The sequence below is a fragment of the Sphaeramia orbicularis genome, chromosome 13 (assembly GCF_902148855.1).
Source record: "Sphaeramia orbicularis chromosome 13, fSphaOr1.1, whole genome shotgun sequence".
NCBI lineage: Eukaryota > Metazoa > Chordata > Actinopteri > Kurtiformes > Apogonidae > Sphaeramia > Sphaeramia orbicularis.
This window is the reverse complement of record NC_043969.1, coordinates 17000836-17025958: the sequence shown is the minus strand read 5'-3', so window position 1 is coordinate 17025958 and position 25123 is coordinate 17000836. Positions and strand designations below refer to the sequence as shown.

The 25123-nt window shown below is 38.9% G+C and overlaps 1 protein-coding gene across 5 annotated transcripts; it reads left to right on the top strand.

Annotated features, from left to right (window-relative positions):
• The first annotated feature begins 137 nt into the window (after positions 1–137).
• On the top strand, positions 138–24704 carry LOC115431649 (clathrin heavy chain 1). Of its 5 annotated transcripts, XM_030152213.1 has the most exons (35): positions 138–497; positions 2275–2482; positions 2877–2879; positions 5862–6130; positions 6447–6608; positions 6811–6924; positions 7476–7649; positions 9052–9249; positions 9529–9729; positions 10733–10885; positions 10992–11114; positions 11466–11603; positions 12006–12170; positions 12324–12504; positions 12649–12812; positions 12967–13092; positions 13871–14013; positions 14109–14343; positions 14506–14628; positions 14791–14936; positions 15165–15348; positions 15529–15721; positions 15930–16087; positions 16213–16377; positions 16567–16674; positions 17111–17278; positions 17415–17564; positions 17688–17819; positions 17914–18024; positions 18188–18358; positions 18522–18743; positions 19770–19790; positions 22254–22291; positions 22407–22482; positions 23081–23218. In XM_030152213.1, exons 1-34 carry the CDS (start codon positions 456–458, stop codon positions 22435–22437), a joined length of 4920 nt encoding a protein of 1639 aa, XP_030008073.1. In that variant the 5' UTR covers positions 138–455; the 3' UTR covers positions 22438–22482; positions 23081–23218. The 5 variants fall into 5 exon arrangements, with proteins under 5 accessions (XP_030008073.1, XP_030008069.1, XP_030008070.1 ...); XM_030152209.1 differs by lacking the exon at positions 22254–22291 and having other exon boundaries at positions 23081–24704; XM_030152210.1 differs by lacking the exons at positions 2877–2879; positions 22254–22291 and having other exon boundaries at positions 23081–24704.
• The last annotated feature ends 419 nt before the right edge of the window (positions 24705–25123 follow it).

The following is a 25123-nucleotide window of genomic DNA, read 5'->3' as shown; positions in this document are numbered from 1 at the left end:
AAGAAAATCCATCTTTTATACCCCAAAGACTATAGATGATCACACAATTCCACTCATGTTTAGTTTTCATTAAAAAACAAACTTGCTTATATCCATCCAGAGCCAGTGTCCTTCCAGAGCTCCCTAGATGCTTCCGGATTGGAAAGGCACTGAGCCGTTTCCGCCGCCATTGCGGATTTTGGACAGAAGATCAGCGGTAGCCACTGCTATCCATCGATGCAGTGTCGTCAACACACACGGAACGGGGACATATTAAACAATTTTACTGAAACCAGATTTCGGAAACACGAATAGTAACACCATATACTACCTTTTATCGTCTTTTTCATTTTCACTGACTGGCTCCGACCTACACGAACAGTGAGGAGGTCGTAGCTAGCGCGGTGCTACTGCCTAGCTAGCTAGCTGTACGGCTAGAATTTCAGGACTCCGGAGAAGCAGCAGAAGAAACAACCATGGCTCAAATACTACCTATCCGCTTCCAGGAGCATCTACAGGTGTGTGGACGAACCTAATACATATTTTAAAAATTTCAGCATTATCATTATTGTAGATTTCCCCCTAACTGTATTTTGACAGCTCGCTAATCAAGCTAACATTAAACGTCAATACCCGCAGCAAATGAAATGACCTCCCCTCCCCCGTTTAGCCAGAAGCTAACAACTAGCCTCTCATGCTAGCGCTTCTCATTCATTAGACTTGCGGTGCACCTAAGTCGACTAAACATTGACAGGAACGGAAAAACTTGTCAGCGTTGAGCAATTCTGATGATTATATGTAGTTGTTGCATTATGAAGGCAAATGCGCTTCATCTAGATTAGCTAACAGCTATTACAAGCTAACGGTGTCGGTGTGTGTGTGTGTCGTGAGAGATGTTTCAGTCACGTCATCTAATCGCAGCTAACCTATATAACTTACATATTATAGTCATTCGTTGTCCGTCGTACTTTACAACAACAACAGCTCTTGTTTTCATACGCTATATGATTGTGATAATGATGTGTCAAGTGATGCCACTGAAGGCTGTCCAGTAGCCACAAATCCGGGGTCAGTTACTGTCTGTTTGACCAGACCGTTTGCCATTTCACGTCATACGCTCTGTCACGACAGGGAATTTTTGCAAATTAAAGGATCGGTAAATGATAAATCTTTTATTAATTAGTTTTGCGACTGTTAAACGAAGGCATCGGTTCATGTTACTGAGGGGTGTGAAGCTGGTGGTCCTCCATCCTGTCAAATGTGACATCATTCTCTACTCACTGTCGTTATTTTTACCTTACACAAAATTAATAAAAATAAATACAAATCTTTTCAGTTTTGGCGAAGTTTAATCTTTAGACCCTCTAACCTGAATTAAAGCATACATTGCATACATAATGTTTTTTTTTTCCTTTAATTTTTGTGAAACTTTAAAACGAAACCCAAAGGATTCCGTGGTCATGCAGTCATTTACCTTGGACTTCATTTTGTCAGTGACATTTATTGTATATTGGACTAAAGGGATGGTTACCCTCGATGCTGCCGGTATTTTACTTTAATAACGTCTAAGCCTTTGAATGGCTCAAACACCCTTTTCACCAGTGTGCGAATGTCCTTCACTAGAAGATGGGAATCCTGACCTTTGCCTGCTAGGGTACAATCCCCACATTTTTTATTTATTTATTTTTTTTACTTTACCATGCTTGATTAGGTATTGGAAAAATCTGGAATACTTTGCTCTTGTATATGAAAAAAGAAAGTTCTTTTAAAATCTAATATATAAAAAAATGAAATGTGAAACTGCACACTCAGATATCACCATAAATGATTTTGGATCATGTTTTAATGATGTTAGAGTTTATTTATTTAGTCATTAGTCTGTTTACATTTTCACCTGTATCTTAACTATCACTGCATGAATGAGAGCTGTCCCAACAAGTCCTGTAATTATTCATGTTGTGGTTCCCTTTTTACTAGTTCTGTAACCTTTAATTCGTTTTTTTTTTCATAATGTCTTAGTACATTTGTATTAGGTTGTATTTCTTTGTATTTTAAAAATAGCTAATGGGATCTGGGGTATGGGTTATCTCATTTGAATAACACACCTGTGCTTAGTTACATATTTGCTGCTGATAATCTTGTTTTTTCTTATCCTTTATTTCGCTACATAATGTATTTTATTTTCTCAATTTTTTTCCTTTCATTTCACAAATGTTCAAAATAAATTATTTTTGGAAAATAGCTTAGGCTCTGGGATAGCTCTAATGAAGACTTTGCATACACTTTGTATCTCAGCTCCAGAACCTGGGGATCAACCCAGCCAACATTGGATTCAGCACACTAACCATGGAGTCTGACAAGTTCATCTGTATAAGGGAAAAGGTTGGTGAACAGGCCCAGGTTGTCATCATTGATATGGCCGACCCCAACAATCCCATCCGCAGGCCCATCTCTGCAGACAGCGCCATCATGAACCCTGCCAGCAAAGTTATTGCCCTTAAAGGTATGTTGTAGCCAAATGCATATCTAGTTTTAGAATATAGACTCATTATCCATCTCAAGAGAAGTAGGGAGTTTGCACATAATTACTGTGTTGCTTAACTAATATATTAGGTCATCCGCTACATGTACATTTTGTTTGCTTTGTCAGCCCGTTATGTAGTTGTCCCAGCTTTCATGTGATGTCCATATCTAGGTCATCCCATTTGTTTGTCGATGTAAATAGATGGAGTAATTTTATGTAAAGGTAGTGTAACAAAGTCAAATGTGTAATGAATTGCTTTATTGAAAAGTAGCCATAGTAGCAGTATTAGTAAATGTCATACTGTCATGAATGCTATGTCTATTTTGCTTGTTTTTGCTCTTTTTCATTTCTTACTGCTTTCTTATGTTTGCAGACGGTGAGTTGAATTTTACATATCATGAGTTGTCAAAATGTAATCTTGTATGCACTGTCAGAGATTTGCACAGTACTGATAGTAGCTTTAATGAATGCTTGAATTCACAATTATAAGACAAGCCAAAGTAGAATTAAGAGAGCAGCTTAAAGAACTGTATCTGTTTTTTCTTTGGGCTTGTGTGTGTTTCTCCCATTTGCTTTGGTGTACACATATTTTATATTACAGCTGACCATTTTTGTAAATGTACTGTACTTTTTCCATATCCTTTATGGTCAGTAATGCCTTCCCTTATTTTCAGTAGAGTATGTAAGTGACCACATTAAAAGATAAAACATATTCACTGTCTAATGTAATTGTTGTTTCTGTTGTCTGTGTATGTAGGAAGATTAGTTTGACAGTCCCACTGAAAACGTCAGAGAATTCACACCTAAAAGTATATATAGACAATGGACAACATTAAACTGATACCATTGTTATATTATGTGAATATTCAGTAATGTAACACACAGTTTGAAGGCATCCAACATAGTACATATTTATATATGGCTGTCAAACTTTTTTATATGATTTAAAATCACTAAGGGATAAACAGCCGTAAAGATATACTTAAGACAATTATGAACTGTTGGGTTTGGAAAATGGTTGGTGGTAATGTATAATATGCGTGTGATAAAGGGGACTAAAACACAGAAAAAATGATACAGTCATTTAAAGGATGGCTATAGCAAGTGAAACAATGACCTTCATGCTTTTAGTTGTGAGAATTATTTCCCTCTGGCAGTGATTTTTATAATTTTAATATGTTACAGAGATTGTGCTGTCTAATATGCAAAAGATTGCTGCCTTTGAACTGCATTGTCAGCCAGCAAACGCTAGTATTACTTGCTCATTCTTAGGTAGTATTTTCCAGCTCATGAATTTGTATTTAACAGAGTTGTCATATTTGTAGCAACTACATGTATGTATAAAAAAAAAAAAAACAAGGTTTTTTGGCATCCATATAGGCAGCCTCTAAAAAGATATAGTGGGTCCAAAACAGACCCAAAATTTAAACAACATGGGACTTAACAATACATAATTCTGTGGTTTGGTATTATTTAAGCTACTGTAGCTGCAGATTTGAGTTATAGAATCAAGCACCGATGAATAGTAAATAGAGTGGGGGACTTCGTTAGCTGGACAAGTTTGGTATACAGTGATTAGGCCAAATATGGCATTTTCTCTTTGATGGCAAACAGTCTGCACTGTTTACTGGATACCATTCATTTAGGACAATAACGATAAGACTAAAGCCAGGAATAAAAATAACATGGATTTGTACAAATGTATGCGTGAAGTGCCAAGCTTGTGTTATTTTAAAACATTATGCTGCATATTTAGTCGGATTTAAGGACCTTCTAGGTTACATGAGAGGATTAGTCTTAAGGGACTTGGAAAACTTGCACTTCAGTTAGTGCTGAATAATGTTTGATTCAGTTGATTCTGTATACAGAATATGAGTAAAGGGCAAAATCTGCATCAAGAACAATTTTATATCCATTTGTTCTAATTGTACTCGGGACTAATAATTCCATTTTAAATATCTCAGCTCTTCAATTTGTATAGCCATTCTCCCAATCTGCGTTTTAGATTTAGATTACACTGTACAGCAAATTATATGTCATTATAGAATGTAGTTTGGTTTAGGCTTGCCTGAAATTATAAATCATTTAAGGCAAATCTTGGGTAAATTAGAAGGACAACTAGAACTGCATCCGTCCAGCATCCTTCCCATCATCACATCTGTTTGTGTGCTTTGTGGTCTTCTTTTGCTAATCTGCATTCAGACCCAACCCAAATTCCCACATCCCTCATTTTAGGATTAAATTTTGTCATGTTGATGTGAATCCCTTAAGAGCTATAAAAACGGGCCTGGAGATTCAGTTCATTTGTAGAGGGCGGGGGTCACAGACTAGACACAGACCACATTTTGACTTGCACTGGGCACCATGTTTTTTCCTGCAGGCATTGGTCCCCAATTGATCTGTATTTGGTTGAAAGGGTTATCAGTGAAGTATGCACTCATTGTACTAAAACAACATTGAAATACGTTTTTATTAGAACTTATACATATGGCAGATGTGGTAGTAGACATCTGAGCAGACCTAAAATAGCACTGTGTTAAAAATCAAAATGGATTGCAATGATTATTGCGATATGTAACAATAAGCATATTATACTTGACTGAGGAAGTTTGAGTAGTGTATCCAGGAGTTTAGAGACTAATGAGATACAAAAACCCAGGGGAAGGATTATACAGCTCAGAAAAGTCGCAGTCCCAATAATTTTATCCCTGTGTGGCAAGATCAGAGGACAGTTTATTCTAAATTCTACTGAAATGCTTATGTTTACTTAGCTTTCCAGATTACTTGGCTTTGCATTGTAGTAAAATTCACTGTGAAAGCGCCTTGAATCAGGCTACCTTCAACTACATCAGTGTGGTGCCCTCGTTGAAATTATTAATACATTTTTGATGCAATGCAAAATGTCGGTCTGAACATGACCTTCATGTTTTTAAATTTCAGAATCAGTTTTGTATGTGTGACCATCTTAAAATTTTAGGCTACAAGGGTTTGCATATTTATCCTAGATACAATTCATTCCTCTCTCCCAGTTAATCAAACACATTGAATGCAGATCCACCACTGGTTGCCCTTTTGTTGGTCTTGCCTCTCTTGTTTTGACACTGGTACTGGCTTGTTGTATGGTCCTTTGCTGTGACTAAACCAAACCCTGCCAACCAACACTTTTTCCAGCAACTGGAGTTTGGTATGCCCAAAAAATATGCTTTTTTCCCCAATGTCTTCTGTGGGTTGTGTGTGATAGTTCAACTAATTTTATTGATGTTATTGTTGTTATTGTTATTTGAGTCTTTTTTTTTTTAAGGTGATAGCATTGAGGGGGGATCAGTACATTAACCTCAGCTCTCATTGCTATTTTCAGCGGCAAAGACCCTGCAGATCTTCAACATTGAGATGAAGAGCAAGATGAAGGCTCACACAATGACAGATGATGTAACCTTCTGGAAGTGGATCTCCCTCAACACTGTTGCCCTGGTCACAGACAATGCAGTGTACCACTGGAGCATGGAGGGTGACTCTCAACCAATCAAAGTTTTTGACCGTCACTCCAGCCTCGCAGGCTGCCAGATCATCAACTACCGCACTGATGCCAAACAGAAATGGCTGCTGCTCATTGGCATTTCAGCACAGGTAGCAAAAACATGGTTATATAGTAAATGTTCTTGCTAATTAGTTTTTATTATTTATTTAAGTTGTTTAATTATATTTCTCAGTATTGGAAAAAATGACTTCAAACTAAAAAAATCCTTTTCCAAAATTGTAAACTAATTTAGTGGCATGTGACAGAAATACAAAAATGTGTCAGTGGCTGGCACAAAGGCGTAAATTGTTAGATTTTGCTGGGTGTTTCTTATAATTCAGTGGCGTCACTAACGCTGAAAGCAGAGCCATTGATTCTGGAGAACAAAAAAACTTTATCCTTCTAAAAAAATCCTTTTTTTTTCAGCAAAACCGTGTAGTCGGAGCAATGCAGCTGTACTCAGTGGACAGGAAGGTGTCTCAGCCCATCGAGGGTCATGCCGCTGGCTTTGCACAGTTCAAGATGGAGGGTAACACTGAAGAGTCAACTCTGTTCTGCTTTGCTGTACGAGGACAGGCAGGAGGAAAAGTAAGATTTAGTAGCCCTGCAAAGGCTGATTACTACAGTAACAATGACAGCAAGGGTGGAAATCAATAACTCTTACAAGATATTTGGGAACATGCATGATCCAAGTCAAATTTACAGAAATGTATAGAGGAGTCTGTCGGCCTTTGTAACCCCATGTTGCCTCATTTTGGTGTTTTTTTTTTTTTTTTTGGTTTGTTTGCAGCTGCATATCATTGAGGTGGGCACTCCACCAACAGGAAACCAGCCATTTCCAAAGAAAGCTGTGGATGTTTTCTTCCCTCCAGAAGCCCAGAATGACTTCCCTGTTGCCATGCAGGTATGAAAGTGTCTCACAGACACATGATATGTGGACTATCAGTTTGTCTTTCCTCCATAAATAATAGCCTTACTACTATTTCTCTCGTTAAAAGGGATCAAGTATTCTTTATAAAACTATATAATTTGTGCTTTGAAAGATGTTATGTCGGTGTTTTTTGAACATCAAGCTGATACTCTCACTGTTTGACTAAGCTTTTGGTTGGAATATTTTACTAATGTGTTTAATGGGCTTATTGAAGCACAAATTTAGCCCTTTAAGTATGCTTAAAAATTATGAAAGGCCCATTTCATAGTTGGTGTGCTGCAGATTTCCACCATCATCATCATCATTATTGGCACTTTCTAATTATATTCATTTTAGCAGACTCTGCCAAATAGAGCAAAAAGTGTGCCAGCACCAATCACAAGTTGTGGTTTGATTTTTCTTTCTTTTTTTTTTTCTTAGCCTATTGTCTAGAACATGAACGTATATGCAGAATGATCCTGCAATGATCTGCATTTGTAAATCATTTAACCATTCTAACCATAGTTTCTTAATTATAAATGTAGATCAGCTCCAAGCAGGATGTGGTTTTTCTCATCACCAAATACGGCTACATCCACCTGTATGACCTTGAAACTGGAACCTGCATCTACATGAACAGGATCAGCGGCGAGACCATTTTTGTCACTGCTCCCCATGAGCCCACTGCTGGCATCATTGGAGTCAACAGGAAAGGACAGGTACAGAACTGTAATATAATGTAAAGAACTGAACTGTTGTCACATAATTGAACATTTGTATTGAGACTTAACATTAGTTCTGTTTTGTGTTTTTTAATATTATTAATAATAACTGCATTACAACATGCTTCATTGCTGGGTTGATAAATAAATATAAATATACATTTTCACATTTGCCAGTGTTATTATAAAATGTAGAATTTCACACTGATGGAAAATATAAAGTTTATAATTACATAATTTATCAGAATTTAGATTACCATTTTCTTAATGAGAATCTAAATCTGACAAAGGACCTGTTTGCATGTACACTGTTGAATTCTGTCTAAGATTTGGTACTTGTGTATCCTTGTGTGTGTTTGTTGTTGCTGGCATTCTTTGGTGATTTCTTCTTTCTCAGTTGACAGCCCTTTTGTACATCAGCGTGCCTCTTTGGGTGTTGCTATGTGACCTTGACTGAGGAAGTCTCTTAAAATATCAGGCTCTAGCAGCATCTTCAGTGTCAGGCAGCATGCGATTGTAACAGCAGGAGGGCTAAGCCTGGCCAGGCTCTCTACACTAATCCTGTTATTACTTGGCCGCATAGTACAGGTCTAACATACACAGCTTGATGTATTGTAGACACAAACACACAAATGTAAAAATGCACACAGAACCATTTTGGGGTAATCCATCTGTGAAACTTAAATGTGATGGGTACACCTTTTAGCATGTAAGTTAAGTTACTTGAAGGCGCTGGAGAACAATTTTGAAGTGCCATCCACCATAAGCAAACCGTGTGTTTACAAACCGACCCGGGACGTCACTCGGGCATCTTCAGAATTTTGTCGCGACGTGCATTGTGGAAAACGGAGGTTCACGCAGCCACCTTACAGCGGCAGCGTGACCATATGGTATTATATGGATGAAACAAACACACGGAAATGGCTGGAGGAGTATGCATAGAAGGAAGGGAGTTCCTGCCGTTTCCAATTGTGTCTGTTCCAGCTGCCGCTGTAAGGTGGCTGCGCAAACCTTCACTTCCCACAATGCACATTACGACAAAAAGTCGTAGCCAAGTGACCTCCCGGCTCGTTTGTAAACACATGGACTGTTTAAGGTGGATGGCACTTTGAAATTGTTCACCGTAATGCAAGAGATTCAGGTGAGTAATCACAGAAAGACTTACAGATTCGTGATATTTAGGCTATGACTGAGGTTTTACAGATTTCATGACAAATTGGTCACGAAAGTCTCCAGCACCTTTAACATCTGCTTTTTTGTCCAAATAATTTAAAAACAATCAATTTTCAAGTATTATATGACTACGATCAGCTTTAATTTGTAAATCTGTCTGTTGTCTTTTTATGTGAATGTCACATGATATGTAAATATAATAAATCCTATAAATGTACTCCCCAAGGTGTTGTCTGTGTGCGTGGAGGAAGAAAACATCATTCCCTACATCACTAATGTGCTCCAAAACCCAGACCTGGCTCTCCGCATGGCTGTCCGCAACAACCTCGCTGGTGCTGAGGAGCTTTTTGCCCGCAAGTTCAACACACTTTTTGCTGCAGGGAATTACTCAGAAGCTGCTAAGGTGGCAGCCAATGCCCCTAAGGTACTTGGACCAAACAACACTACTTGCATTTAAAGTATTGCAAGATCAGATTGTTAAGACTAAGCAGATTTCTGTGCCATAGTATGACAATGACCCCTCAAGTTTGATAAATATTCTATACTGAAATACTTTCAAAGCAACTCTAAGGAAGAATGAAGCAAGGTGTTTTATTATGATCATGGCTATTGTAATGTGCTGGTTGGATATTTCATGTTGCTATTCAAAAATCTTTATTGAAACGGCTAACTGCTAAATTATACCCATTATTTTCTTGTCAAGGGTATCCTGCGGACCCCAGACACTATCCGTCGGTTCCAGAGCGTTCCAGCTCAACCAGGTCAAACGTCTCCTTTGCTCCAGTACTTTGGCATCTTGCTGGACCAAGGCCAACTTAATAAGTTTGAGTCCCTGGAGCTCTGCAGGCCTGTCCTCCAGCAGGGCCGCAAGCAGCTACTGGAGAAGTGGCTGAAAGAGGACAAGGTGTGTGCCCAGTGGATATTTTTGAGTGGACAGTTTTATTCTCTTTAGAGACTCTTGTTCTTTAGGCATGTTCTAAGGGTTTCTATGAAAAAGTTCATTTGCCCTTGAGAAAATATATCTCAGTAAATTACAATTGTTGGACTATAGAACTCACCAACATTAAATCTCAACATAACCTTATAACAACTAACACATTTATTTATTATAATCAGTTGAATAAAAGCATGTTAGACTTTTACCTCGTATATTTATTAAGGTTTGTATCTTAAAGGTCTCTAGTTTCCTTGTGTGGCCGGTTCGTATAACTGTTTCTATTAAGATTCAGCAAAGCAGCATGTAATTGAAAAAATCTATCATAAGTTGCTTGTTTCAACCAAATAAATGCCATCTGTTTAGTCACAAAATCCTTTTTTTCCCGCACACAAAACCTACACTGAGAAGTGTCAGTAGTGGAATAAGGAAATTCTATGACCATTAACGTTTTTTCTATAATTTAATAAAATAGCTGTTGGCAGTAATTCTAGGTTTGTGTCATCTGTTGATGCTTGGGCCTGTGGTTATAATGTTTTAAGAATCTTTTTAATACTTGAGTACTTCTAAAGCATCTGGGCTGCATATTGTGTAACAGTTGGTAATATTTATAGATAGGTTTGCACTCGAGTGCTACTGATAAATGCAGCAAATACACTAATTATTAAACAGTTTACCAGAGTAAAACTGGAATAAAACTGAGGAGAGGGCGGAAGTGTGCTGTCCAATATACTCTATACATTTGAGTTTTCCTTGTGAAACTTCTATATTGTGTGGTGCCTGTGAAATGGCCATTTTAAATGCAATATGATCCCGGCTGAGAGTGTGATTACTTCCACACTGAGTAAATTCCCACCTCTGTCTTGTGTTGTCAGTGGTTTGTGGATTATAAGTGACTGCCAGTTTATTTGTGTTTGAAGAATGTCCAGAAGCCTGATTTTTCTCATGGTATTGTTTGACTGTGTGTTTGCAGCTGGAGTGCTCAGAGGAGCTCGGAGACTTGGTGAAGTCTGTAGATCCCACTCTTGCCCTCAGTGTCTACCTTAGAGCCAACGTCCCCAACAAGGTCATTCAGTGCTTTGCAGAGACTGGCCAGTTTCAGAAGATTGTCCTTTATGCCAAGAAGGTTTGTGATGCTATCATAATTGTATGTTATTCCATTTTGTGGGATAAGAAAAATAAACAACATAGTTGATTTTAAAAAGGTAAAGCTCTGTTTGTTGTCTGTGTAGGTGGGCTACACTCCAGACTGGATTTTCCTGCTTAGGAATGTAATGCGAATCAGCCCAGAGCAGGGTCTTCAGTTCTCCCAGATGCTTGTTCAGGATGAAGAGCCACTTGCTGATATTACACAGGTAAGAAAAATAATTGGTCTGTATTCATACCATAGGCCACCGTGTCTTAGCTTTTATCACAGATGGATTCTGTTCTTTCAGGTGGTTTTCAAAATAGGTTTGCACTGGAAACTGTAGTAGTTTTGAACAGGTCCATTGTGTTTGTATTTCCTGGACTGCTTAGGCCCATGATGATCTTAAAGCTACCAGAGTGAGCTTAAGACTGAACAGTCACTAGTTCAGAGGTGAAATTGTGCTGTAACTTCTTTTCTAACAGCCAATAGCCATACCGTAAACATCCCATCAAAGACAAAACATTTATTGTAATTGTTTACATATTGATTCATATCTCTTTTTTGTTTGTATCCTCAGATTGTTGATGTCTTCATGGAGTACAACCTGATCCAGCAGTGCACGTCCTTCCTGCTGGATGCACTGAAGAATAACAGACCTATGGAGGGACCTCTGCAGACACGTCTACTGGAAATGAATCTGGTCCATGCACCACAGGTACAGTACATAAACACATGGTTACATTAACAGAAATTTGACAAGTACTGCAAATGTTATTTTTACCTTAAATGCTGCAATTACCTTCTATTAAACATTAGATATGTTGTCAAAAATACAACTCCTGTGTGTATGCTTAAGTGCCACAACTCAAAACCTTAAATATCATAGGTGTATAAACTGTACAAAATCCAATCTAGAAGGACTCATTCGAATTTGATGACATTGCTTATTAAGTGTCACTGGTTTATTTACTAACACAACCATCAGTTTATTAAAAAGTGCTCACTGAATTTTCTAGAATAAATCTCTCTAAATTGACATTTTATTATCAAGTCTTACATCTGTTGGCTCGTGTCTTAAATTCAGTTAAAATGTCTTTGTTTCCCTCATGTCTTACAGGTTGCAGATGCCATCTTAGGTAACCAGATGTTCACCCACTATGATCGTGCTCATGTGGCACAGCTGTGTGAGAAAGCAGGGCTGCTGCAGAGGGCACTGGAACATTATACTGATCTGTATGATATCAAACGTGCTGTGGTGCACACACACCTCCTCAACCCAGAGGTACTGCACAAAGGAGCTTGACAAAATATTAATGCTCTGCTTTAAAATACTGTATATGCAACAACTGTACTCATTTGACAAAAAATCTATGGATATTTTTGGATTTACTAGTCTGTGATGATTTTCTAAATATCTGTCTGTTTACCCCTGCAGTGGTTGGTGAATTTCTTTGGCTCCTTGTCAGTGGAAGATTCCCTGGAGTGTCTCAGGGCCATGTTGTCTGCCAATATCCGTCAGAACCTCCAGATTTGTGTTCAGGTGGCCTCCAAGTACCACGAACAACTCTCTACCCAGGCCCTCACTGAACTCTTTGAGTCCTTTAAGAGCTTTGAGGGTAAGTTGAGAGTGCAGAGTGACTCTGTTAAATGAATAAACACAGCAGACACCTTTTGAAGTATAGTCTTAATTGTGCAAGATTCATTTGTTTAATTTGTATTTAGATGTAACTTTTGAGTTTTGTCATGTTTTTGTTTTTCAGGTCTTTTCTACTTCTTGGGTTCGATTGTAAACTTCAGCCAAGACCCAGAGGTCCACTTCAAGTATATCCAGGCTGCCTGCAAGACGGGCCAGATCAAAGAGGTGGAGAGAATCTGCAGAGAGAGTAACTGCTATGACCCTGAACGAGTGAAGAACTTCCTCAAGGTCAGAAATTGACCAGGAAAAGCTGTACACACAGAACAGCTGTGCACAACAAACCATCACTTATCTGTTTTTTCAACTTTTAATGTGTGCAGTTTGTTACTCAGCCAAGGTGGATTTACTCGCTAATACACTGTATGATATTTCTGTCCCACAGGAAGCCAAGCTAACTGACCAGCTGCCTTTGATCATTGTGTGTGACCGCTTTGACTTTGTCCATGACCTGGTCCTCTACCTGTACCGCAACAGTCTGCAGAAATACATTGAGATCTATGTGCAGAAGGTACAATACTACTCTCTTGCTTACTGACTTATGGGGATAATTTGAAAGGGAGCTTCCTCATTCACTTTAAATCAAATAATTGCCGTGGATTTGTCATTACAGGTGAATTTCGTAAAATTTTAAAATAATAGATATCACCATGAAACATCTTCAGTTGCTTACTTACACAAGTATGAAAAGAAATAGATTACAAGTTTTAAAAATTTGTATGTTTAATTATGCAAATTAGGCATTATCTCATTAAATATGCATGATTTTGCATATATTTTCAGTAGATAGATGTGGACATGTGATAAAACCAGGTGCAAAATTCATTTTTTCATTTTGTTTACACACAAGATGAAAAAAAATTGCAGATGGATTTCAGGATATCTGCTTTCATTACCTAGGACATATAAATATACTGTCCGTAGCCTTAAAAAATTAATTTTCTGCATATTTTTTTTAAAAATTAAAATGTTACATAAATCAGGCTATGAGTGATCTATTAACAAATCCCTCTCTGTAAATATCTTCAGAATACTGCTAAGTGTATAAGTGGAAAGTTTGGCGTACATAAGCTGAGATGTTTATACTGGAGAATGACAAAAAACTCATTTTGAGAAAACAGCATTTAAAGATTTACATAGGGAATTTAATACATTTTTATAGGAAACAGTTGCTGAAAAACAGAATAAATGCTCAGGCCCTTAGTAATAATAATAATATAGAATATTTCAAGGTCATGAAAATTGATTATGTAAACTAAAAAAAAAAAAAAAAAAAATTGTTTTTCCAGGTAAATCCAAGCCGCCTGCCAGTTGTCATTGGAGGTTTGCTGGATGTGGATTGCGCAGAGGACGTGATCAAGAACCTGATCATGGTGGTTAGAGGACAGTTTTCCACAGATGAACTAGTCGCTGAGGTGGAGAAAAGAAATCGGTAAGATTAAAGAACGTAATAAAAATGTTTTTCGCCAGTTGAAACACTATCAGTCCATTGTAACTGATCTACATATATGATGTGTATTTCTACAGACTTAAGCTGCTCCTGCCTTGGTTGGAAGCTCGTATCCATGAAGGTTGTGAAGAGCCTGCAACACACAATGCATTGGCCAAGATCTACATTGACAGCAACAACAACCCAGAGCGCTTCCTTCGGGAGAACCCCTACTACGACAGCCGTGTGGTGGGAAAGTACTGTGAGAAGAGAGACCCCCACCTGGCCTGTGTGGCTTATGAAAGAGGGCAGTGTGATCAGGAACTTATTCATGTGAGTTGAAAATGGAAGCATATTTTCTTGACAGGCTACAGTATTTGTAGTTATAATGGTAAAGTTACTCCATAGGTTAAATACAGTTGGAACTATTATTCAGCATGCCACATGTTATTCTGAGTACTTGACATGTAACAAACTACATGGTGTGTGTTTCAGGTTTGCAATGAGAACTCACTGTTTAAGAGTCTGTCCCGATACCTTGTGCGTCGCAAGAACCCAGAGCTGTGGGCTAGTGTACTCTTGGAGACCAACCACTACAGAAGACCACTCATTGACCAGGTCTGGCCTGTGGTCCATATGTAATATAAAGTTTTATCACCTACATCACTTGACTTTAATAGTTAAAACAAACGGTTTCCAGTGCTGTCATTATAATATTTGGTAATTCAGATAATCTACATGTTTTTTGTGTAATCTTTTGTTTAAAATACTCTTCTGCAGGTTGTCCAAACAGCTTTGTCAGAGACCCAGGATCCCGAAGAGGTGTCTGTCACAGTCAAGGCCTTCATGACTGCTGACCTTCCCAATGAGCTCATTGAACTTCTGGAGAAGATTGTCTTGGATAACTCTGTTTTTAGTGAGCACAGGTGAGGTTTGATGTCCCTGGCCTGTGTCCAGATTTCCAGAACATTACCCTCCTCCACAGAAATTGACGTTTTTGAAGTCATTAAGTTAGCGCTTCCGTGTTCCAAGTGAAGAATGTCTTTTTAAAAGGACACTTATTTTGGTGTTTGTTTTCCATTTTCAGAGGAGCCCTTTTAAACTTTATTTTTTATTCAACTGAATACTAATCAGAAATGTATTGTTTATTCCAGAAACCTTCAGAACCTGCTCATCCTCACAGCCATTAAAGCTGATCGAACACGTGTCATGGAGTACATTAACCGTCTAGACAACTATGACGCCCCAGACATTGCAAACATTGCCATCAGCAATGAGCTGTTTGAGGAGGCCTTTGCTATTTTTAGGAAATTTGATGTCAACACCTCTGCTGTGCAGGTGGGTGTTTTTCTGCTTAACAGTTCAGTGCTTTACAGCTCAAAACATCTACATTAAAGGCTGTTTTGTGAGTGAAGAATTCGATCCATAACATGATCTATGATTGTTACTGCCTGAGCTATACTAGTGATTTTGATGTCCCACTTTCTGAGTGATCTGAATGTGATCTATGTTTCTTAGGTTCTGATTGAGCACATTGGAAACCTGGACAGAGCGTATGAATTTGCTGAACGCTGCAATGAGCCCCCAGTTTGGAGTCAGCTGGCAAAGGCTCAGCTTCAAAAGGGCCTGGTCAAAGAAGCTATTGATTCATATATTAAGGCTGATGACCCCTCTGCATACATGGAGGTGGGACAAGCTGCAGCCCAGAGTGGTAAGATGAATGTCCATTGTATTTACTCATTTGATGGGTAGATGTGAAGTAATAAAAATCTTGCATGCATTTGGCATAATCAGTTACTACTGTTATTTTATCTTATTTTAAAAAATTAATTGTATTAACTAAGACTCTTTTATTATTGTGGTGGTTGCTATATAATGGTTTGCTTGTCAAACTGACATAAGGTGTTTGTCACTTGTAGGAAACTGGGAGGACCTGGTGAAGTTTCTGCAGATGGCCCGTAAGAAAGCCCGTGAGTCATACGTTGAGACAGAGTTGATCTTTGCCCTCGCCAAAACAAACCGTCTGGCAGAGCTGGAAGAGTTCATTAATGGACCCAATAATGCTCACATCCAGCAAGTAAGTTTCACACTCACACATAAAACACACATTCATATACACAACTGTCACCATTACATTTTTTGGCTTCTGTTTAAAGTTGATAATGTTGCTGACATTGCTTTTTTCTGTCCCCTTTCCTGCAGGTGGGCGACCGTTGCTATGATGACAAGATGTATGAGGCTGCAAAATTACTTTACAATAACGTGTCCAATTTCGGCCGTCTGGCCTCCACCCTGGTGCACCTGGGAGAATACCAGGCAGCTGTGGATGGAGCTCGCAAAGCCAACAGCACACGCACCTGGAAGGAGGTAAGAGTGACAGCAAGGGTTTGCATTTATACCACGATTAAGAGTAATGAATTTGCAGGAACATGCCTTTACCGAGTTCATACAGAACGAATTTATTCTGATTATCTGCCACTGTATTTATACTATGCACTGTGGGCTTTGCACATTCAACGTTTTTAAGTTAATATGATTTCATTCTCTGTCCTCCAGGTCTGTTTTGCTTGTGTGGATGGGAAGGAGTTCCGTCTTGCTCAGATGTGTGGTCTGCATATTGTCGTCCATGCTGATGAACTAGAGGAACTCATCAACTACTATCAGGTAAGCTGGTAATTTTAGCTGGTTAGCAGATTCACCAGAACTACACTCAGTCACGCACATTTTACCAGGGGTTGTCAACCTTTTATGACAATATTTTTTAATGGGCAGTGCATAAAGACATACCCCACTAAAATGCAGTACTATTTTAGATGTAAAATCATTTTGATATACATACTGTAAGGTAACAACTTGTTACATTTAATGTTGAGAAAAGATCTCTCTGAACACTTTCAACAAAGTTGCCACTTCCACATTAATATATGTCAAAAGAATGCTGTTTTTTTAATTCTGGTTTTCATGTTCATTAGTTTCACGTGTACTCTATTTTCATCAACACCTGTTACCTCTGTATTATGTGTGTATTTTGTTTGTATTTGTGGTTTTTTATTTGTAGATTTGGGATTCAGGTATCAAACATTTGTCTGTAATCTTCTAGGACCGTGGGTACTTTGAGGAGCTGATCACTATGCTGGAGGCTGCCCTTGGACTGGAGCGAGCTCACATGGGGATGTTCACTGAGCTGGCCATCCTCTACTCCAAATTCAAGCCACAAAAAATGAGGGAGCACCTAGAGCTCTTCTGGTCACGTGTTAACATTCCAAAGGTGGGCCAGAGGGAAAACATTGAAAATATAATATATGTTGATTGTTCAACATATTTGTAATTTCACCTGGAGCTTTTCTTTTTTGCATTCCACCCAAATTAAACTGTGCATTTGTGTTTCTGTGTGTGTGTTTCAGGTTCTCAGGGCAGCAGAGCAGGCCCACCTCTGGGCAGAGCTTGTGTTCCTTTATGACAAGTATGAGGAGTATGACAACGCCATCATCACCATGATGAATCACCCATCTGATGCCTGGAAGGAGGGACAGTTCAAAGACATTGTTACCAAGGTACAAAAAAAACAACTATTTTTATTTCCTGTTGCTTATCACACTGGTTCAAGTAATCTGTGTGTAATTGTGCCTGTGTAGATGTGTATGTGATTGTTTGTTTATTCATATTTTTCATCACAGGTGGCCAATGTGGAGCTGTACTACAAGGCCGTCCAGTTTTATTTGGAGTTCAAACCATTGTTACTGAATGACCTTCTCATCGTTCTGTCTCCAAGACTGGATCACACACGTGCTGTTAACTTCTTCAGCAAGGTCATCTGATAACAATACTTAAGTGTCTGCATATTGAAACTGCTGAAGTAGAAATTTATTGTCAGATATAATGGATTACTTTTTGATCCTTTAGGTGAAACAGTTGCCTCTAGTGAAACCATACCTAAGGTCGGTCCAGAACCACAACAACAAGTCAGTCAATGAGGCACTCAACAACCTCTTCATCATTGAGGAAGACTATGCGGTAATACATGATAATGTAGTCTGCTTGTATGTCTGCCATTATGAATAATGAGCATCACATAGCAAACAGACATTTGACTATGTTTGTACTGGGTTTGTCTCACATTTTGTAGAATTCCAGCTGAGCACACGTTTTAACTGTCTCTCTCTCTCTCTCAATATAGGCACTTCGCACATCCATTGATGCCTATGACAACTTTGACAATATCTCCTTGGCCCAGGGCCTGGAGAAGCATGAACTCATTGAGTTTAGGAGGATTGCAGCATACCTCTTCAAGGGCAACAACCGCTGGAAGCAAAGTGTTGAGCTCTGCAAGAAAGACAAGCTCTATAAGGTGCATGGCCATTAAAATGAATAATTTGAATTTTTTAGTTCACTCAACTTTTTCACACTGCATTTTAAAACAATGAATGACTATGCTAAAATTTCAAACGGCAGACATAGGCACTTAAGCTTAGACGAGTTACTAACCTGTAGTTGCTCACATGTCTGTACAGGATGCCATGCAGTACGCATCAGAGTCCAAAGACACAGAACTGGCAGAGGAACTCCTGGCTTGGTTCCTGAAGGAAGACAAGAAGGAGTGTTTTGCAGCCTGCCTATTCACCTGCTATGACCTGCTGCGGCCTGACGTGGTACTGGAGACTGCCTGGAGGCACAACATCATGGACTTCTCCATGCCATACTTCATCCAGGTCATGAGGGAGTACCTCAGTAAGGTGGGTATGTCAGTCTTGCAGAGGTACTGTGTGCTATAAAAGTTTAAAAATAGACAGTTCTATAGTCAAAGAAGGTTATAAAGACAGGCATTATTGCCTGTGAACTGTGCCATTTTTCCTCTTGCTGTTAGTGTTACAGCTCTTGAAATAGTATTTGCAAATCAGTATCAGTGAAAACCCCTAGATTCTGGGTGTATAAATTGAAGTTAATACATGCTTTTAGTGTTCCACATTGTTATATTTAAGATCAAAGTGTATTTGCAAATACTATTTAATGGTGTTACACACTTCCCACAGGGTTGGAGACAAAGCCCCAGTACTGCTTATTCTTTCCTCCATTCATGGTCATCTTCCAAAGCTTTTGTCAGTCGTGTGTCATTATTGGTGTTTTCCTTTCATTTGGGCTTCCATCCATTCAAGCTACTTTTCCATACAAATGTGTTCCAGAGGAGATTCATAACTGCCGTGTTGCTTGTCATGCCATTTTTCTCTGTTACATGGCATCAAATACAACCCACTTACTGCTTTTACAACAGGCAGCAGATCTACTTTATGCGAAGCATTTGAAGCAAAGCTGTTCTATTTATTTGCCAAATATTTGATGTTGAGTTTTGCTACTCAAATATATTGGTGTTCTTTTAAGATGCCAGTTACCATACACCGTTATTAGAGATGGAACATGCTGAAGCAATAAGTCATTTGTATATGGAGAAACAATGATTTAATGAAGTCTGTGTTCTATTTTGAACATTTCACATTCAGTACCTCTCATTAAAGAAGAAAAACTTAGCCAGTATTCACATCTTTATTTTACTTCTTGCAGTTTTACACAATTTAGAATACCACAGAAATCTCAAGTCTGCATTTGTATCAAAAGTGGCATTATTACCTGCATCTCTCAGGTTTTTGTGTTTTCTTTAAGTGATGAGTCCTCTGTTTGCTCTTTTCTCTCTGTCAATTTCTATTTTGGGAGACTTCCATTTGTTTTTTTCCTCCTTAAGTTGCCTCTCTGAATTTCCTTTCCAGGTTGATGCGATAAAGGAAAAGGTGAAAGTCGAATCCATTTTCTAATCATTCTTTTGGCCCCTCCCCCCTGTCCTGTAGCCTGTAGTTTGGGAGGAGTAAAATTAGCAGAAACTGCATGATCGCCCTCCCCCCCATGTCACACTGCTGCTTCTGATCGTTAAACTCCACATTTCCACTAGATCCACCTACCTACCCACAAGACTCCAGAGTATGGCTCTTCACACTCATCCCTCAGGGCTCAGCTTGGTGTGCTGGTGTCAGTGATGGCTCTGGATCCAACCATTTAAGGCTCGAGTCAGGACAAGGAATACAATAATCATTAAGGAGATACACAAAAATCATAACAATTATTATGTCAGTGTAATTCATTTCTACAAACATATTAAAATACCAATTAAAGAATGCACCGTAAGTGATTTGTTGGACATTTGCTGTGCAGATTTGCTAAGACACAATTGCTCAGTAAACACTACATCTACTTAAATATCCTGTATCACACCATCCACCTAAACCAGCATGCCCAGTAACTAGCTCTCCTGGGGAATGGGTGAAGAGCAGTACTCTGGATAACTATCTCACCTGCTGTGGTCAGGTTCTTTTCTCACAGACTCATAGATGAATTCTAATGTAAATCTGTCTGTAACACCACTTAGCTGCACTCTGCAGTGAGCCATCATCCTGATTCACCAACATGTTGAAGAGATATCCTCTTAAACTCATTATTTTAAGGGAAAGGGCATCAATAGTTCCTCTGTTAATATTTATATATGTAACGGTGGGGGGGATTATATATCCCTGTCAGGATAATGGTCCTGTAATGTAGTCTGCAGCTAAGTGGGAGACCTAATTTCAGTATTAGAAGAATCAGTAAGACATTATCTAAATGAAGTGACCATTCTTTCAGATACTTTTCTATTATATTTCTCTTTGTCTGTCTATGCTACTCAGTTCATCTAAAGAAACATATAATTAAAGACTCAACATTAGATAGACGTTAGGTATTCCTGAGGGTGGGGCTTTGGTTATTTTTCTACTGCGTTATATCCATATGTGGTTGATATTTTGCTACTGTAAAGTGTGGTCTCTTCAAGTAATTAATAACTTGTGTGTATGACAACAAATAATCTATAGTTTTGGTGTGGAAAAAAATCCAGTACATGTAGGGCAACAAGCATGCCTTTCCCCCTCCTGTGATAGCATCAGCAGCACTCAGGCCAGGCTAGGAGACATCGTTGTTGGCTGTGCCTGCTTCTGGAAACTTTGAACTGGCTGTACAAACCATCCCCTCCACCCTCTTTCACACTCCCTCCACTACGGCTCTCTGCTTCTCTGTCTTTCTTTCTCATGCACTCTTCAAGACGAAAATAACAGAAACTGCCGCTTCAGCATGTCTCTCAACCCTTCTCTTCTCAAAACAAACAAAAAAAAACCAACCCAAAACAACAGCCTGTCTTTTCTTGAAACAGCCTGCTTAACCTGATTGACTGACTTGTAGTAAACCAGCTAAACGGTATGTAGAGAACTGAACCCAAAACCATAGGAGGAAACAGTTGACATGTTACATCATTTAACACAGTCCCTGAGCTTATTGCTGGCTGGCTTCATTCCTTGATATGTGTTTAGCTCTATCTTTTCTCCTCTGTGAGTCATTTTCAACCTGCTGCCGAGCAAATACTTGAGCACCATAGAAAAGGACAGTAATTTAGGAAGTTTCTTCTAGAGGCTTCTATATGCTACTGCGCCATATGTAAGGACACAGGTTTTTTTCAGTGACAACAAGACAAAAGTTCACTCACAATGTTTAGTCCTTACCTGTGAGTTGGTTTCATATGTAAAATGCGAATCTGAATTAAGACTATCTCACTAATTATCCTCACATTCCATTAGTTATATTGCATGGATGACAAACGACAAAGAAACATTTCACCATTTCATTAGGATTTCTTTCAGTGCGACATCTGTCCCATAAACAGAACCTGAATGTTTTGTACAGCTCAGTAAAATCTCCATACTGTACACATAAGTACAAAAAGTAGGTTTCATTCTTGGGATTTTTGCATTTAACTATTCAGTAAATTGTGATCTGTCAGTGTTTCTAAAATATACCTTTTTCAAGCATATATATATACTTTTTTTTTTTTTGAATATTCTTACTGGTGAGTGTTTGTAATGGTGAGGGGTTGGTTCTCTACATACTCATTTCCAACATGTTAGAGTAGATGATTTGGGTGGCTGGATGGTGGGACCATTATTACCCAGTAGCTGTTTGTCTTTGTGTCCCCTCTTAATGCCCAATTACACTGCTTAATTTCCCACAAATAGTGGGATGTGTAGATAGCGTTGTAGCTGTGCTTTATGAAGTAGCCAGTAGCTCCATAGCTGTACTCACTCACTGCCTTGTAGTGGGCCTCCAACACAGTAGCAAGGCCTGCATCCCGCAGCCTGTTTATTTAAATCTGGACTGTATTCATCTTCGCCTGTCAGGAATGGTCCCATCCGTCAGCCAGTGAAATAACCCAGAGGTCAGTTTTATACAAACCCGACGTCTCAGCCCATGCTCTTCAAGAGTCCCCACCCCACCCCCTCCCACAGCGCCGCTCAAGTCTTACACCATCACTATTGTCTCATTTTCCACAGGTGGACAAACTCGAAGCCTCCGAGTCCCTGAGGAAACAGGAGGAGCAGGCTACCGAATCTCAACCCATTGTTTACGGTAAAAAAACAAAACAAAACACAGATGTAGAGCAGGGCAATATGGAAAAAATATGAACCTCATGTTTTTTGCTCAGTCTGTGAATATCAATAGTTAAAAGGGTTCATGAGTTAAACCTTTATGTGCTTTAAACAAATGAAAATGAAATTCAGGTATTTGTTTGAGGTGTACTTGAATGCATCATGAAGGCTGTCGGTGCAGTTTTTATGGAACAAAGAGTTTTAGATTTCAGAGTTTAAGACCTCGAGATCCCTGTTCCTGTGTCAAATACTGACACAGACAACAGGAAGTATAGAAGAGGCACATGTGTAAGTGAAACCATAACACAATAGTGTTTGTTTTACTCTATAACTACTTTTGTACAAACATTGACCTGCCTGTATGCCAAAAAAACTTCTGAGATTTGCTTGATAAACAGAACATCTACCCACAAGTGGCACTTTGGGGGCTGCATTTATTTATTCTGTGATAGGATATTAGATCTGTCCATATCCAAAAATGCCCACAGTTTTTAATACTTAAAAAAAAAGACTTTTTAATGTAATGCTAATTGGAACCAAACCTTACAAGCATTCATTTGTGATGTTTTGTGTTGCAGGCACACCCCAGCTCATGCTCACAGCAGGGCCCAACGTGGCTGTGCCTCCTCAGCAGCCCTATGGCTACGGCTACACAGCAGCACCAGGCTACGGCCAGCCACCACAGCCCAGCTTCGGTTATGGCATGTGAACACCTGACATCACCCACCCTCCCCACCCTTTCACGACTTGACCCAACACATCCCTCCCATCTGTCCTTCTCTCTTTGTGTTCCTCACCAGCTTCCCATGGTCTTCTACTCACAACAGGGGCCACAAGCAAGCAACAGCCCACTCTCCTTTTGAGTACTATTTTTTTATTATGTTGTTCTGTTTAAAAGAAAACATTTAACTGCATTGAAGGACTTTTATTTGTATTGTTTGAGAAGAAATTGGACCACGTGTCATGTTACTTTGTTTTTCACATTCCATATTTATGACTACTTGTTTAGAAAATTGTATTTTCTTTTGTGTATGTTTTATGGTTTGTATTTTTATTGGTTTATGGTTTGTGCAGAAGTGGACTTGCTAAAGCTCAGCAATGAGCCTTTGAAGTAGGTGGAGGAGCATTGGATTTTGCACTCGTGAAGAAATTAATGTAGAGAAGCTCTTACTTTTGACGTACTGAACATGTGAACAGCTTACATTGTCTCGTTTGTCTGTATAATGCATTTCATCATTGTATATTCTGAGGAAAAAAAGGTTACATATAATATTTGAACATATATTGCCATTTCAATGGCTATAGCTAGCGACACTAAGTAATGATAGTATATTCTGCACAGGCGTGTAGCTTTATGGAGTTTTAATGCATACAGATGTATGTCACTGTATGAATGAGGGTGTGTGTGTTTGCGAGTGTGTTTGTGACCAAATGGTCTAAATAAGAATTTTAACTCCCTCTCAGCCTGTGCTGGGCTATCCAATCCACCCTCCTAGATGTTAGCTCTCCTTCATTGGCTCCATGTATTTAGGTGACCTCTTGTGCCGTGTACAGTGCTTGTGTGAGACTGTATCTGTGTATGTGCAAGGACGGGACCACGGCTACCAAACCCCAGGGCCCTTAAACGTACTGTGTGTATTTACTCTGAACCCTCCTCGTGCTGAGGTCCGTGTATGCCAGGTGTTGTGGTGTTTCCCTCGGTCACCATTACTTTTTTTTGCGTGTACAGATGTGAACATGACGAATTGAAAACTTCTAGATGGAGACCCCCCCTCATCTGTCCTCCACCCACTTCTCCTGTCCTGTTTTCCTCCTTTGTTACGCTTATCAGCAGGAACAAACAAGGAGGCAAAAGAAGGCGGGCTAGTGGAACCTTTTGGTGTCCAACGACATCTTGATTAGATCCATAAACACTCCTGTAGGTTGTGTGTTTAGATGGTTATGATGAAGAAATTAGGTCTCAGTACATCCAGTTCTTGGTCAAGAATGGTTGAAATAAGAGCCTGTATTTACCTTGATGTACTTAACTTCCTTACATGCTTTAAGCTGTGTGTGTAAAGTGTCATCCTAACCCTACCATAAGTTGAATTCCTTTCTGTTGTCATGCATATTAATAATAAAGGGGATCTGTCATTGATAAGTGGAAGAAAATGACTTAACTGAAAGGGAAATACTAGCCTAAATAAAAACTAAAAATTGTAACTGGTCTTCTGTTGTGTCTTTTAAAGTATGTTATGTTTTGTTTGGGCAGCATGCTTACAGAATATTTATAAAAAATCTCTCCATCATAAAACCATGCACAGAAATAGCTTTTATATCACCTTACATCATTTTTTGTGAACCAACATTTATGCAGTTATTTATACCAACATTTATGTATACCATTCTGTCTGCGATGAGCTGCCAGATCAACAGATCCTCTGGTTGGTTTCTGAAGGTAGCGGCACCGCCTCTGAGTATGTTTTTTTGCACTCTTAATGCTTAATTGTCTTGCACTTTATCATGTTGCTTCCTTAACAGATGAAAACCAACAAGTGAGATGTGAAAATGTTTTCTATTTAGGAGAATATCTGTGCACGCACAAGTATTGGGCAACTGTTAGTGTGCAAAATTAATTTGGA